The sequence below is a fragment of the Lissotriton vulgaris genome, chromosome 12 (assembly GCF_964263255.1).
Source record: "Lissotriton vulgaris chromosome 12, aLisVul1.2, whole genome shotgun sequence".
Taxonomy (NCBI): Eukaryota; Metazoa; Chordata; class Amphibia; order Caudata; family Salamandridae; genus Lissotriton; species Lissotriton vulgaris.
This window is the reverse complement of record NC_141700.1, coordinates 493,389,673-493,404,680: the sequence shown is the minus strand read 5'-3', so window position 1 is coordinate 493,404,680 and position 15,008 is coordinate 493,389,673. Positions and strand designations below refer to the sequence as shown.

Sequence of the window (15,008 nt, the reverse complement as noted above, 5' to 3'; positions counted from 1 at the left end):
ATGGGCCGGTGTGCATACAAAGGACTGGTTCTGGTTACTGCATTATGGCGCATTGCACACTGCTTTTTTGAGTGAACCAAAAAGCCTGCCCCGATCTACGCGGCACCTTATATTGATATATTGGTTTTTTTTGCTTTCACATTGTGTCATCATTCAAAGTTGCTCTTTTGCACTTGGTATTTTATATCGTATTGTCTGCTTTTACAATGAGTCGGTATACTTTAGTTAGCACTTAGCCCTTTCGAGTGTACTACGTGTTTTAAATTGGGTTTGTTCTGGCCTTGCAAGGCAAATAATATACTTCTGGTTTATTCGGCTATTGCACTTGGTCATTGTTCTTTTGATTGAGCTATAGAGAGTCACCTAATTTACCTGGGACCGATTATAAATGCTGCTTTGCACTTGTTTTTTTATGTTGTTCTGCCAGTCATACAATGGACTGTTTTAATATGTCTGTGATGAATATTGTTCTGTCTGTCCTAATATTGGGCTGTTTTAAGTCTTGAGGGCTGAACATTTATTTTTATGCTTGTTTGTTAAAGTTTTAAATAACCATACAAAAATATTGACTGAGTGAGACTGAGTGAATCAGTCAGTGAGTCAGAGAATGTGTAGGCTACGTAAGTCAGTGAATGAGTAAGAGACGGAGTGAGCGATTATGAGAGGGACTAAGTAGAAACAAGCAAGACTAGGGGAATTAGACAGCTATTGAGTGATAGGTGAGTAAGTGTGAGATTGAGTGACAGTGAGTGAGAATGAATGAGACCGAGTGAGTGAGACTAAGGGAATGGGTTTGAGTGAGTCAGAGTGGAGCGGAGTAAACCACCCCTTTTTTTTTGGGGGGGGGGGGGTTATATAGCGCAAACTAGACCAGATATCAGAGCGCTTTACATGAGCACCAGTTGCGTTACAGAGGGACACATTCATTTTTTGTTAGGCATGGGGAGATTAAGTGATTTGCCCATAATCAATGGATGTTGAACATCCCTGCCGAGACTTGAACTCGGTTTTCCAGCTCTGAGGTCGATTGCTTTAGCCGGTGGGCAACATCCTCCGCTATAAACCTACTGAGAAGTCAGGCTCCCTCACAGGAATTTGAACCAAAGATTACACCCCACAACTTTTAAAGTTCACCAGCCACCACATACTTCGAGCTGAATTTTCCAGATATTTGAGTCATGTTTTGGAAAAGATTTTATAAGTCGTGAACAAAAGGAATATCAATCTATAGTTACCTGGTGTTACGAATATAGCGATTTCTGCTCCATACCAGAAGTGGGATATCAGTGTCTGGTGCACATGCTTACAATCAGGGATGCCCCATTTCAATGTAAGGTTCTAGTCAGTGTCAAGATGAGGTAAAATGTGCATGTTGCAATTCAGAAGAAATGGATATTATAAGCACACATTTTGTGTGGTGCCAGAACGACGCACACCTTAACTGTGATTTATGAAGTCACACAAGGCCACTTTGTGTGGGTCTGAGTGGCTCCATAAATCTGGAATAAGGCAATGAAGAGCAAATTACACAGTGCCTTACTCTGCCCTGGGAAGGCGTTCCAGGCATTCCCGTGCAACTCCCATGTTTTTTTTACGCATTTCCAGATTTACCAGACCTGGTTGGCCTGGGAATACGCCCAAAAGATATGCCTTCTCAGGGGAGGCATAGCGGGGAGAAATATTTGGATTTCTCCTGGTTACTTCCACATTTTATGTGTACTGCAGAATGCAGCAACCACTGAAAGAGGAAAATGCCTCTTGGGATTGTTTTAGAGCAGGCAGTTGTCCCTTCCTGCACAAAAACAATCCTTCATGCAAAGCCGGCACCCTTGCACTGTGGTGCAGACATAGGCGCTGGACTTCCAAAAGGGTGCCAACGCAGGAGAAAAGGCAGGAAAGTGTCATATTGCCTTAAAAAAGGAGCATTCCTGCCCTTTCCATGTCAGGCAGCGTATAACAGCAAGGTGACTTGCTGTGCTGCACTGCATGACAGTCTCATAAATAGGTCCCAGAGTCTCCAAAATACTTAGATCTCCATTGCATTTCATAACGATTCACCACCATGTTTTGGCCATCTTTTGCTCCCACTTCCAGTTTCCTACTTGCCTGTTAATCAGCAGTCCTGCCTGTGCTCTTGAACACTTGGTTATTAGAAAGCATACCATGTCACAATAGTCTTGAGGAAAAAAAACTTGATTGAGTAATCTTTAAATGAATACGTCAGTGCACATCACGGTGACCACCCTCGACTGCAATGCCACCCTCTCCTCTCGTGATAATGGTACTGTCAAATGATGCTTATGTTTATCGTTACCTTGACTCTGCATGTAATGTCCTGTAAAATGCTTCCTTCCAGCCAGATTCACTTTCCCAATGCCTGCACCATTTTTTTACCGTATAGAATTCCATGCACTTCTGTTTTCAAACAACTAAGCAGTAAATACCTCCTGTATAATGGACATGATAATTATGTTTGCGTAATGTTCGATAGCCAAAAGCAATCACTGAGAATGAATTAACAGGTCTGACAGTACAGGCGCGGGGGTCAGAGGGATGGAGACTCACCTTCCAGGCTCTCGCACTGCACAAGGTTTAAGTAATCCCTGTGGAGCAATATTCCACTCTTGAAGCCACGAACTAGCCCCTCGAGGTACCCGCTATCCACGTTGAAATAGAGCTCGGAAAAGGACGACATAGCGGCGGTTATTTACAAGAAGACTGCCTGACACCGGCCGCAGAACCAGGCCTCCGTTGCTCTTCCGTACATCAGCTGACGACACGTCACGTGTCACATGACCTACTGCGTCACGACTTCTAGTGATTTTTTCTTCTGCTGAAGTCGTCACACAGCGGCGTGCCATTTAGCCCCTTCTAATAATGTGAGGTTGTGAGTTGTTGGCTCAGGGAGCGAGTTGCGTTTAGAAGCTTTGTTGGCATAAACATAACTCGCCGTTTCAATAGTTGACCGGCAACGGATACCTGGCCAACATGGCGGCCATATTCACAAATTCCAACTGTAGTATACGGCATAGACGTAGGGAAAGCAGGAGCAAACGCTCTACTTGCGACCATCTTAGTTGAGGCTGAAAATTCGAGAATTGCAGCTTAGCGTTGCCACCGACTTCTACCGGCGCTTTTAAATGTGCGCTACAGCTGTGATAACGACCCTGTCTATTAACTAAAGTAACAAGCACTGGCAAAGCCAACAGGTCTCGCCCAAGCCAAGCTAGAACTATTGGCTATGTCAATGTGTTTTTTTAGGTCGAGCCTAGGGGCAGTGCGCATGCGCTACTCGCTCTGCGAGGCATGCTTTATTGTAGTATGCACTGGAAGCCCCTCTCAATCCTCGCCCTGCTGTATTTTAGGTCTCGCCTAGGCAGCGCATTCGCTGTCTCGACGAGAGATGCTGTCTATACTATGTGATGTTGATAACCGCCTCTTTTTCGTGCGGACTTTGATTCATTTGTTGGTGTGTCACTTAAACCGCCCGAGTTCCCTTCGAGTTGTGGTTGGTGCAAGCAGTCGTAAAGGCCCTCCTTTTGGAGATTGTTTACGCCAGGTCAAACAGGATGACTTTAGAAGCCATCCCAGAGTCATTGGATGATCATCAAACTACTGTAGAAGTCATTTTCACGTCATCAGACATCATCAAGCTCTTGAAGTCATCAGCAAGGTTTACAAACTTGCCTTGACAATTTGAGGATGACTTGAAAATGAGTATTCGATTACTTCACAAGATGAGTTTGTTTGTGATGTTTTGGTGATCATTTGAAAATGAGTACAGATTACTACACAGTTAATATTTTTGCAGGCTTTTTTATACTTGTAAATATTTGTAAATAATTAAAATGGTCTATAATTAATATTAATGATACAAATGAAGCATTGAAGGCAGGCCAACTGGGATTAAGTTGAAATGTATAGTACCCAGTAATGCAACAGGGTAGACTGAATTAAGCAGCAGGATGAGGCAAATTCTACAATCAAATAGGGCAAAATGATGAAGAATAAACTGTTTTCTAAATACACAGACATTGATGTAATATTAAAGGCTGGCACTAGCACTGACCCTGCACGCCAGTAAGGCTGCATCACATTACCTAAAGCGATGCTTGAGATGCTAGGGCTCTCCACCAAAACATCTGCTCCCTTCAAGAACTGCCCATTAAGTACACTCACAGAACTTTAGGTCAAATAGACAAAAGAAATTCAAGAAAGACCAACGTTAATCAGCGTTTCGGTCAAGCAAATGAGAAGGTGAGAATCTTTTGAATTGCTTCTTGACAGGAATTATTTGTATTATCCTGGAGGAAACAAAAAAAATGATAAATCAAGTCCCCTTTAACCTTTTGTGCAACATTAAAATTGGTCAGCTGCTGAAAGCTGGTGGACGAGAACGCTGTAATGTTTTGTTTTCATTAAATAACTTGCCCCCTTTTCACTACATAGTGAAGTTCAGAGAAATGCACGTGATCCTCGTTCAACGCTTTGTGTCCTCTGGGTCCCCAGGCGCTTCATACCCCTTTAATGCCTGCTGTGCTGATCGAATGTGGAGGGCAGCGTTGCAGGTGAAGCCTCAAAGCAATTAAAATCTTTTCATGCTGTTCTGTTACAGGAGAGGGAAAAGGGAGCATTCGCAAGCTGTAACTAACGTGTATGGGTACTAAAATCTCTTTACCAACTTGAGTTTTAGACATGTTTTTTATATTAAGAAACAGTTCAGAGACACACCAGATAAAAGCTGAACTTTTCCAGCAAATATGTGTTGCTGGGCTTAGCTGCACCAGCTGAACCACAACATAAGACTTATTTTTGTAATGCTCTATTCAACACCTGGCCTACGCACATCCTGTCGCACCGGAAATTACGTCACTGCCTGCGCCAAGCCCCTGTGTGAACAATGCAACTTGAAGAGAACTGCGTCAAGGTCTCTTTTATCAAATACTATGGCGATTCCTGGCACTCTCTTTTCTTTCTGCCACCTTCGAGAGTTTCAGCTCTGCACAGGAAGATTTAATCGGCAGTCAAAGATCGGCTTGCTGGCACAAGGTAAGAGGAGCAAAAGTATCATTTTCCTGTTTCTGAGTAAATTCGGGTCTGAAATGTATCCTTTGGAGTTACATTTTTCCACGTTATGGGATATTTGCGACACAGGAGTTTAGTTTTACAGATAATTAACAGGCATATCTGACTTTAAATGAATGGTTCAGAAAAATATAAAATATTTAGATACAATGAATTGGTTTTTTTTGCTTTAGTATCCTTCTTTTTGTATATTACACAGCTTTCTTTTAGTCCCTTGCTTAGACATTTGTAAGTTCGCGGTACATCAATTATCAGGGTTGTGACCTTTCCCAGAGAAAAATAATGGCCATCTCGTCATTTTTTTTAAAAGTCTGCTATAATTCTTGAATAGAACTTTATATGAACTCGCTTGCATTGATTGTTGACACACCCTTTCTGTATTTGTTCACTTTAATTGTAGTTTTGGGGACATTAATGATGTTGTAGAACATATTTAAAATTGTTTTCTTCTTACATGATTTAATGTTTAAAGAATGTACTGATAACGGAAAAGTAGGGCATTATGGGATTTTCCTAACATTTCTACCGACATGGAGATTATAATACCAACCATGCGGTACAAAACTGTCCAGGTGGCAACCATAGCAATAATCATAAAACGTAGACATTCCTCTAGGGACATTTTAGGTAGCTTACTTTCGCACACTATCCTTGAGCTTTCTTTAATTTCTTTATTCCGCCATCCACCACAAGCACTGTCACATAAATTACTACCAATATTACGTGATTGAAAGTCTGAGTCATGTATACTTAGATTGAAACCCTTACCTGCATTTTACATAAGGTTATTTGCAGCAGGATCATTAACCGATTGCCTTCCCAAACACACATTTTCTAATATTATATAAAATTAAACCTATACAGCAAGGGATAATTCAGTGGGTTGAGTGCCACAACGGAGCAGTGTGAATCCTTGTGTGGTGAACTCAACCTTTTCAAACTTTGCAATATTACTTTACAGCACTACTCTACTCTCTGTTACTCCACTCTACACTCCTCCACTCTATGCCACTCCACACCACACAATTCTACGCAACGCTGCTCTACTCCACCCCACTCCACACAATGCCGTCTACTGCACTCTTTGGCACTCTACTCTATGCCACTCTATACAATGCCACTCTACACAATGCCACTTCACACAATGCCACTCCACACAATGCTACTCAACGCCACTCGACTCCACGCCACTCTATAGCACTCTACTCTGCGCCATTCTATCGTATTCCAGTCTAGTATGTGCCACTGCACACAATGCCACTCTACAGCACTCCATGCCACATCACTCAGCTACCCTTTTCGTCACACCACTCTATCATGTGGCACTCTACTCTATGCCACACCACTGTACTATGTGCCCACACCACTGTACTATGTTCCACTCTACAACACTGTGCTCTATGCCACACCACTCTGCTATGTGCCACTCAATGCCTCTTAATGCCACCCCACTCTGCTGCACTATGCCACTCCACTCTATTCCGTCCCGCTCCACTCTGCTGCAATTAATGCCATTCCACTCTACATTACTCCAATCCACTCTACGCCACTCCATTCTGTGCCACTCTATTATATGTCACTCCACAACACACAGTGCCACTCTATGCCTCTCCACTCTACAGCACTCTCTGGCTCTGTATGCCACTCCACCTTTTGCTACCCTTTTGCTACGCCGCTCTACTCTCTGCAGCTCCACTGTATTCCGCAACTCTCTACTCTCCCCACTCTATGCCATGCTACTCTGCTCTACACCACCCAACATAATACTACTCTACTCCACTACTCCTCTTTGCCAATCCACTCTATGCCAGTCCACGCTACTACACTCACCTTACACCACACCTCTAGATTTTAGCCAAGCTGCCATGCTCTATATATATATATCCAAGCTCCGTACTCTCCCTTTCTCCGTTCAGGAAAATAAAAGCACTCACGAGGGTTCTGTGGCTCAGCAGCAGTTTATTCAAGACAAACGCGTTTCGGATTTACATCCTTCGTCAGTGTCGTGTTCTCTAAACAAACCAGCAGCGGCCGCTAGTTATTCATTAGACACAACCTAATCATAGTAATCAACATGTCATTATGCTTCTTATACATAAGGTTACGTTGATTAAGGTAATGCTGTACAGCGTTAAGACCATCTGTATGTTTAATACTGGTATAAAGGGAGCTGATATCAAGGGCCACCAAACTATATCCCTCTCTCCATTCCACCTCTTTGAGTTTAGACAAAAAGTGCCCAGTGTCCTTGATGTAGGAAGGTAAACTAACAACATAATTCTGCAAAAAGAAATCAACATATTTAGACATTGGTTCCATAAGACTTCCTTGGGCCGAAATTATAGGTCGGCCTGGGACCGGAGACACTTGTTTGTGAATTTTGGGTATTAGATACATGGTAGGGGTCAAAGGATGATCAACTTTCAAATACCCCAATTCTTGCTTAGTTAAAAGACCTTCCCTCTTCCATTGGTTTAGTTCTTTATGGATCCTTTCCTTAAGGTTACGTACTTCCCCAAAGTTCGCTTTTCGGTAACAGGATGGATTTAAAAGGTGGCAGTTAGCTTCAATCAAGTATTGATCTTTTGGCCAGATGACGATATTGCCTCCCTTATCAGCCTTGTTGATAATCAAATTTGAATTGTTCCTCAATTTTTTCATTAACTTGAAGTATTGTTTTTCCATGTATTTTAGTCTTTTGTTTTTTCTGGAAGTGTTAATTTGCAAAGCCTTCAGATCCTCAGTGATCATATCATTAAAAGTGTCAATAGCATCCTTTGGCATCAGGGGCATAAATGTGGATTTAGGTTTAAATGGGGTTTCACTCGGTGCATTGATACTCACCCCCATTCTGTCACATTTGGTTTGAGTACATATGCTAGAAAAACTCTCATCCAGTGCCAGTTCATGGGCCGTCTGCAGTGCCCCCATATCCGCCACTTGGAACATCGAAGAAGGATGTAAGGAGCTACTGATGGTAGCAGCTTTTTCCTGGGCATTTGCAAGTTTAAAATGCTTTTTTAACTTCAATTTACGAATAAATTTGAATACATCAATCCTGGTTTGTACATAATTGTAACCATTTTTAGGACAGAAGGATAGGCCCAAGGACAAAAGTTGTGTCTCTGCTTTGGAAAGAACTTCATCAGATAAGTTGATGACTGTGTTATCCAGACCGGTGGTAGGTTCACTGTCCATGATATCTGTATTGCCAGATTCATGGTTTGTAGGCAAAACGGAGGCATTGTTGGTTTCTAACACAGTTACCATTTCTTGCCCCTCCCTCTTTTTGCGAAACCTCTCCCTGCGGCATTTCCTCCTTTCGTGGCACTTGCGGTTTTTGCTTTGCGTTTTTGTTCCGCTGCTGTTGGGTTTTTGGTCGCAGAGTTTTCAACCTGTCCTCGATTAAAAAACCCAATTCCTCTGATGGTGCATAATGAGTGGGTACTGCTACAGAAACACCCGCTGATTGTTCGTCATCTGAACCCCCACTGCTTGCATTAGAGCTTAATTCTTGTTCTGACACAATTGTTTCACCACTTTCATTAATTGCTGGGGGAACGGCTTTCGGTGTCATTGCCTGTCTTTTCATAGTGTCATATTTCCTCGCAAACGTAAAAATTCTCCCAGTTTCATAATCTTGTTTATCTCTGGCGAATTTGTATTGTTTGCGCAAGCTAATGGTTTCTTGATGTTTGTTGAGACGAGTGTTAATTTCTTCACGACATTTTTTTATATATTCAGTTTCTTTGTGAGCATCCAATTCATTATTAAGTGTTTCAATTTCCTTGAGAATGTCAATTCTATCGATTTCTGCATACTTAATCAAGATGCAAATCATGTTTTTGGATGCCTCCAAGTTGTTAGTGGCCCATTCTTTTAACATGAGTGGGTTGGGGTTTTCAAATGATGGTGCTATAAGTACCCTTAACCCCCTCGGGACTCTTCCCACTTCCAGATATTTTTCAAGGGATCGCTTTTCCCACCACTTCGTGGTCTCAGTCTTTAAAAGTTTCTCCAGTTTATTCAGTTTCCCCTTGAGGTCAACATTGGGGTTAATGCTACTCCTGTTATCTGCAACTGGTCTGACTGTTGGCAGATTTACGAACATGGCATCAGCTAATGCCTCCCGGCTTTTCATTGCCTCCGCCGACGAAGACATGTTGGGAGGGAAGAATAATTCTTTTTGCCACAGCCCTTCAAAAACGAATTCTTTTCTCGAAAATGAGGGCACGAATGACCGGTGTTTGAAATATCTCTCCACCCGTGCAATACAACTTTTTGCTTGAATAAGCGGCGACACGCACTCACCAGTTTACCGCACGAGTCCTTGTAATCCCTCGGGGGTCCTTCGACTCACCAGCGGTTTTACTTGGAAACGCCGCGTTATCGCTGGAAGTGCTCGTCGAAGGATGTAAATCCGAAACGCGTTTGTCTTGAATAAACTGCTGCTGAGCCACAGAACCCTTGTGAGTGCTTTTATTTCCTGAACGGAGAAAGGGAGAGTACGGAGCTTGGATTTATATCGCGGTACGCCACCGCGTTATTGCACCCGACCACGCAGTGCCCCGCCTTTGGCGAAAAGGAGCAAGATATATATATATATATATATTATATATATATATATATATATATATATATATATTACCTACTGGCGGTCACCAGTAGGGAGTTATAGTTAGGATTTTTTTCAATGGTAAATCTCAAAATTCTATTTGGAATAACTTTGGCGCCGGTTGACGAATCTGCCTGAAAAAATTTTCAAAATGGCCTCGCGGCGTCCCGGTCCTTCCCTGAAAGTTTGGGGGGGATTCGTCAAGCAGGGGCCGAGATAAAAGGGGGGTCCCAAAACGTGTTTTCTCCATCTTAATTTCCATAGGGCGGTCGACCTCACTTTTAGCCCGAACGGCTGAATGGTTTTCCACCAAACTTGGCAAAATTGTAGGGACTGGTAGCCCGATGTGCCTTTGCTATGTCTCAAGATATGTGCTTCAGTGGATTTTGAGTAATTTAGGTTCCAAAAAATATATATCTATAGGCGCGCCCCGGTGCGCGCACCGGGGAGCGCACCGGGCGCGACACGCGACTTGCGCGCGGAAAGCTGATTGGCTCTCGGGTGTCTGTAAACATTCTAAACAGTCCGGAGCGGCCGCCATCCTGTCTCTCGGTAAAATCGAGACACAAGAGGTGGCAAAAATAAAGGGGGGAATTGACCATAAGGGGGCAGGGTAGACCCCCCCTGACCCCCTAGGTTTGATGTGGGGGCCATAAAAGGGCCCCCGGGGCAATACATTTTTTTTGTTTTTTTTCGATTTGCGCGGGGGGAGCGCTTGGTACGCGCACCGGGGAGCGGGCCGGGGAGCGTACCATGGGAAAAAAAGAATGACAGAGTTTTCAAAAAATGTAGCATTTTTTTATAAATTGGAGGTAGTTCTAAAAAGAACAGTTTTTTTGCTTCTTTTTTAGTTTTTAAATTTGTTTTACTTTTTCCGAACGTTTTAAAATTTTTTTGGTATTTTTTTCAGAACAAAAACAAAACTAGGGAATGCAAAACTCCTCAACAGGAGCAAAAAAAAGGAGGGAAAATTAGGGCTGAGGGGCGCAGCGGTGTTCCTCCTTCTTTCTAACAATCAGGTCAACGCTCTGCTCCCCATAACTGTCAGGATCGGTCTTTGTGGGCCGCTGTCCGCGCAATGCGTGGGTCTTTGTGGGCCGCTGTCCGCGCAATGCGTGGTGTTTGGCGACCTCATGTTTAGGAACTTCAATTCCCAAAGGGCCAAGGGTTACGCTGCGCAGGACGGATGCCGCGCAGTCCCGGAACTTAAGCCTGGACACACGGGAGAACAGAGCCGATAATTTGCCGTGCTGAGCAGAGGTGAGGGGAAGTTCGTCCGTTCGTTGTCTCAACCGTGAGTAAGGAGCTTCCGTGTGTTTGCCGGCAGGAGGCACACGGATTAGAGACAAGTGGATTGTGCACTGTGTTTCATTCAGGAAAAGGACTATGCGGAGTGTGTCCATTCCTCCACTAACTGATTGAAGTACCTGTGTTTGTTTTCCGGGGTTACTGAGAATCGCGGCTGCATTCTCTTTCAGGTGAACACCTTGGGAAAGCAACATTTCGGAGTGAAGTGTTCAAGAAACAATTGTGTTTATCGGATTACGTACTGTGAGTGCTATAAACATTTCTCCCATTTACAAGGGTGGTATCGGACTGGTACCTACGGAAGAGTGCATTGATCACTCCAACCAGGGGAGTGTCAACTCTACCGAGTGTAAACATTTATAATTTTGTTTGCGGGAAGAAGCATGATTTGAAGGTGCAGTGAACTTTCAGCATAGCGTTTATTCTTTGTTCTTTCGACAACCTCTTTGTGCTTTGTTTTATGGTACAGGAGAGGAACCTGGGGGTGCCTAGTTATATCGGAAAAGTGGAGCAAGGCAGAACAATGTCAGAAATTGGTAGGTGAGGTGTTGTAAGAAGTTCATGGTACTTGGTGAGACTGTGGTATACCTCATGTGCATACTTTTGTTCTTTTATTATCAGATTACTGCCACTAATAGGACCTTACCACCCTCTCCTGTAGACAAAGATTATGTATTTTCCTTTTCAGGTATGAGTGTGTTAAGTTAAGAACAAGAGTCTACCACACAAATAGATTTAGAGTTCTAGAGTAGACAGGGAGGGGTGTGATGCTAAACACCTTGTCTTTGTCGTTTCAGATCTCCCTCCCCGCTGTCCCCTTCCTTTCCCGCGCTCGCAGAACCATCCTATTGGTCTGTGATATATACGGGGCCACGGGGTGGTTGCGTGGGTGTGGGTATAGGTCTCTCAACACAGCCCCGAGGAGAAGTGAGCCTAACAGAATTATCGGCCCACGGAAACTGTCCTCTTCTTGGCTGTGTTGACGGAAAATGGCCACGCATGACGACGTTCTGGCTGCCCTAGCCTTAGTTCAGACTGAACTAGCTGCCTCCAATAGAGAGGTCCAGAACTGAAAACGCTCAGTTAAAGGCTCGCATGGATAGTATGCAAGGAAATCCTTTTAACGCAGGGGCTAGCACAACCACTCCTCCCCCCTAGTAGTAGAAATACCCACACAAATACCGCTGGCTCCCCCCAAAAGATTTTATGGGGATAACAAAAAGGTACAGGTGTTTATGACACAAGTACTCCTACATTTCATGTGTAAGCCAAAGATGTTTACGACAAACCAGGCCCGAGTGGCCTTTTTGATTTCCTACCTGGGTGGGGAGGCAGCTCAGTGGGCGGTTCCAGTAGTCAGGATAGATGATCCTCTACTCTATGATTGGGACAAATTCAGGGTAGAATTCGAAAAAACCTTCGACCGTAGAGCTGAAACGTTCTCAGCAGACCGTGAGCTGTTGGTTCTTAAACAAGGCACTTCAGACCTAGTATCCTATCTGAACAACTTCCGTCGCCTGGTTGCGGAAACGGATTAGCCTGAGGTCAAGCAGTCTGCGTTATTCTACCAAGTATTAAATGACGAAATGAAGGATGTGTTGGCACACATAGACCCTCAACCACGTACCTGTTCTGCGCTAATAGAGCTCGCTCTCCGTCTGGACCATCGCATAAGGGAGCGTAAAGGCGATCTACGAAAGAAAGAGCCTGCTGTAGCGGTACATGAGAGAGGAGGAGGGCGCAGTGAGAAGCCTGTGTCTGCTCAAGATGCAATGGAGATAGGGGCTGTCAGGGCTTCCTTGTCTTTTAGCGAGAAGGAACATCGTAGAAAGAATGGACTCTGCTTATACTGCGGAAAGAAGGGACACTACCTACGGGAGTGTCCAGTGAAACCAAAAACCGGAAGGTTTCGGACTGGTCAAGCCGCAGCTGGAACCTTGGAGAAGAAGTCGGAAAACTCCAGTGCTTGAGAGTGGAAGGAGGGGAACCCTCAAGCAAGATCACCATCCCTTCAATCATGGCCTGTTGCGAACAAGAAAAGAATCATGTATTCCTGTCCATGTTGTTAATGATGGAAACCGGAGAACAAGGAGTCAAGGCTATGGTAGATTCCGGCGCCACTGGGTGTTTTATGGACTATACTGAAGCAGAAAGGCTGGGTATACAGCTCATAGAAAAGAAACAACCTGAACCAGTGTATGCGGTCGATGGTAGCGAGCTGATCGCAGGACCCATAAAATACCACACGCCAGAGTACCGGTGCATCAGTAATGATCTGCACCAAGAAACAATTTCATTTAACATCATCCAAGCACCTCAGTATGGCATCATTTTGGGGCTTCCTTGGCTTCAAAAACATGAACCTTACATCCATTGGACCTCAAGAACGATCAGTTTCGTCTCAGATTATTGCAAGGAACATTGTTTGGTAACTACTGAGAGTCCTTCTCAGACCTTGGCAAGGGTGTACAACATCGCCACAGCGGCTGAGAAAGAAGTGAAACTCCCGTCCTGCTATGCCGATTACGCAAAGGTCTTCAGTGAGGAACAGGCGGAGACTCTTCCGCCCCACAGAGCCTTCGATTGCCGTATCGATCTAGTACCAGGAGCTGTAATTCCGAACGGCCGACTCTACGCTCTTACCGTACCGGAAAAGGAATACTTGAGAGCATATTTGGACAAGCATCTGGCGTTAGGGTATATACGCCCTTCTAGGTCACCTGCCTCTTCGCCGTTATTTTTTATTCCAAAAGCTAATGGGGACAAAAGATGCTGCATCGACTATCGTGCCTTAAACACCATTACGATAAAGAATCAATACCCTTTACCTCTGATTCCTGTTTTATTGGAACAAGTCCGAACCGCCACCATTTACACCAAGTTGGATTTGCGAGGAGCCTACCACCTGGTCCGCATAAGAAGGGGCGATGAATGGAAGACGGCCTTCAAGACGCGGTATGGGCTCTTCGAATATCTAGTGATGCCCTTTGGGCTGTGCAACGCCCCCGCCGCGTTTCAATTTTTTTTAAACGAGGTATTGAGGGAGTTCCTGGACCTCTTTGTAGTTGTATACATTGACGACATTCTGGTATATTCTACCACAACGAGTGAACATCAACTCCACGTGAAACAGGTGCTCGGTGCCCTGATGAAACACCATCTCTATTGTAAAATCACGAAATGTGAATTCCACGTGACAACCGTCGAGTTCTTGGGAGTGATGCTTACGCCATCGGGCCAGGTAATGGCTGAAAGAAAAGTACAAGCCATAAAGGACTGGCCGCGTCCATGCACAGTCAAAGACATCCAATGCCTATTGGGTTTTGCGAACTTTTACAGAAGGTTCATCTGTGGTTTCTCAGCCCTGGTAACCCCCTTAACCCGTCTGACTAGGAAGAACGTCCCGTTTCTTTGGAACGCCGAGGCACAACAAGCGTTTGATGGGTTGAAAGAAGCCTTTATCAGTGCTCCTGTACTAACACATGCCAACCCCGCCTTACCGTTTATTGTAGAAGCTGATGCGTCTGAAGTCGCATTGGGGGCGGTTCTCTCACAAAGACATGAAAACACAGGCATACTACACCCTATCGCCTATATGTCCAGAAAACTCAGCCCGGCTGAGATTAATTACACGATAGCTGAAAAAGAGTTACTAGCTATACGAGATGCCTTTGTGGAGTGGAGGCATTGGTTATTGGGAGCGGTCCATCAGGTAACGGTCTACACGGACCATCGCAATCTACAATTCATAAGAGCAGCCCATCACCTTACGCCCAGGCAGTTACGCTGGATGCTGTTCTTTGAGGAGTATCAATTCGTGGTTACCTATAGACCAGGAGCGAAGAACAAGAAAGCAGACGCACTGACCCGGCAAGAACATCCGGCGTTGCATAACACAACCCCGACCAGATCAATCATAGATCCAGCGAAAGTGGTGTGTGTGACCCAATCCAGTGACTTTGTACAATTATTGCGTTCAGGGATACAGTCATGTGTTTGG

General features: G+C 44.4%; 1 protein-coding gene across 1 annotated transcript in view; it reads right to left on the bottom strand.

Annotated features, from left to right (window-relative positions):
- Positions 1 to 2,786, bottom strand: part of ATP6V0D1 (ATPase H+ transporting V0 subunit d1) — a 368,906-nt gene extending 366,120 nt beyond the window's left edge. The window contains exon 1 of the mRNA XM_086945246.1: positions 2,566 to 2,786. Coding sequence (XP_086801372.1) covers positions 2,566 to 2,695 — 130 coding nt within the window. The 5' untranslated portion in view covers positions 2,696 to 2,786. The remainder of the gene's footprint in view (positions 1 to 2,565) is intronic.
- Positions 2,787 to 15,008: the final 12,222 nt, after the last annotated feature.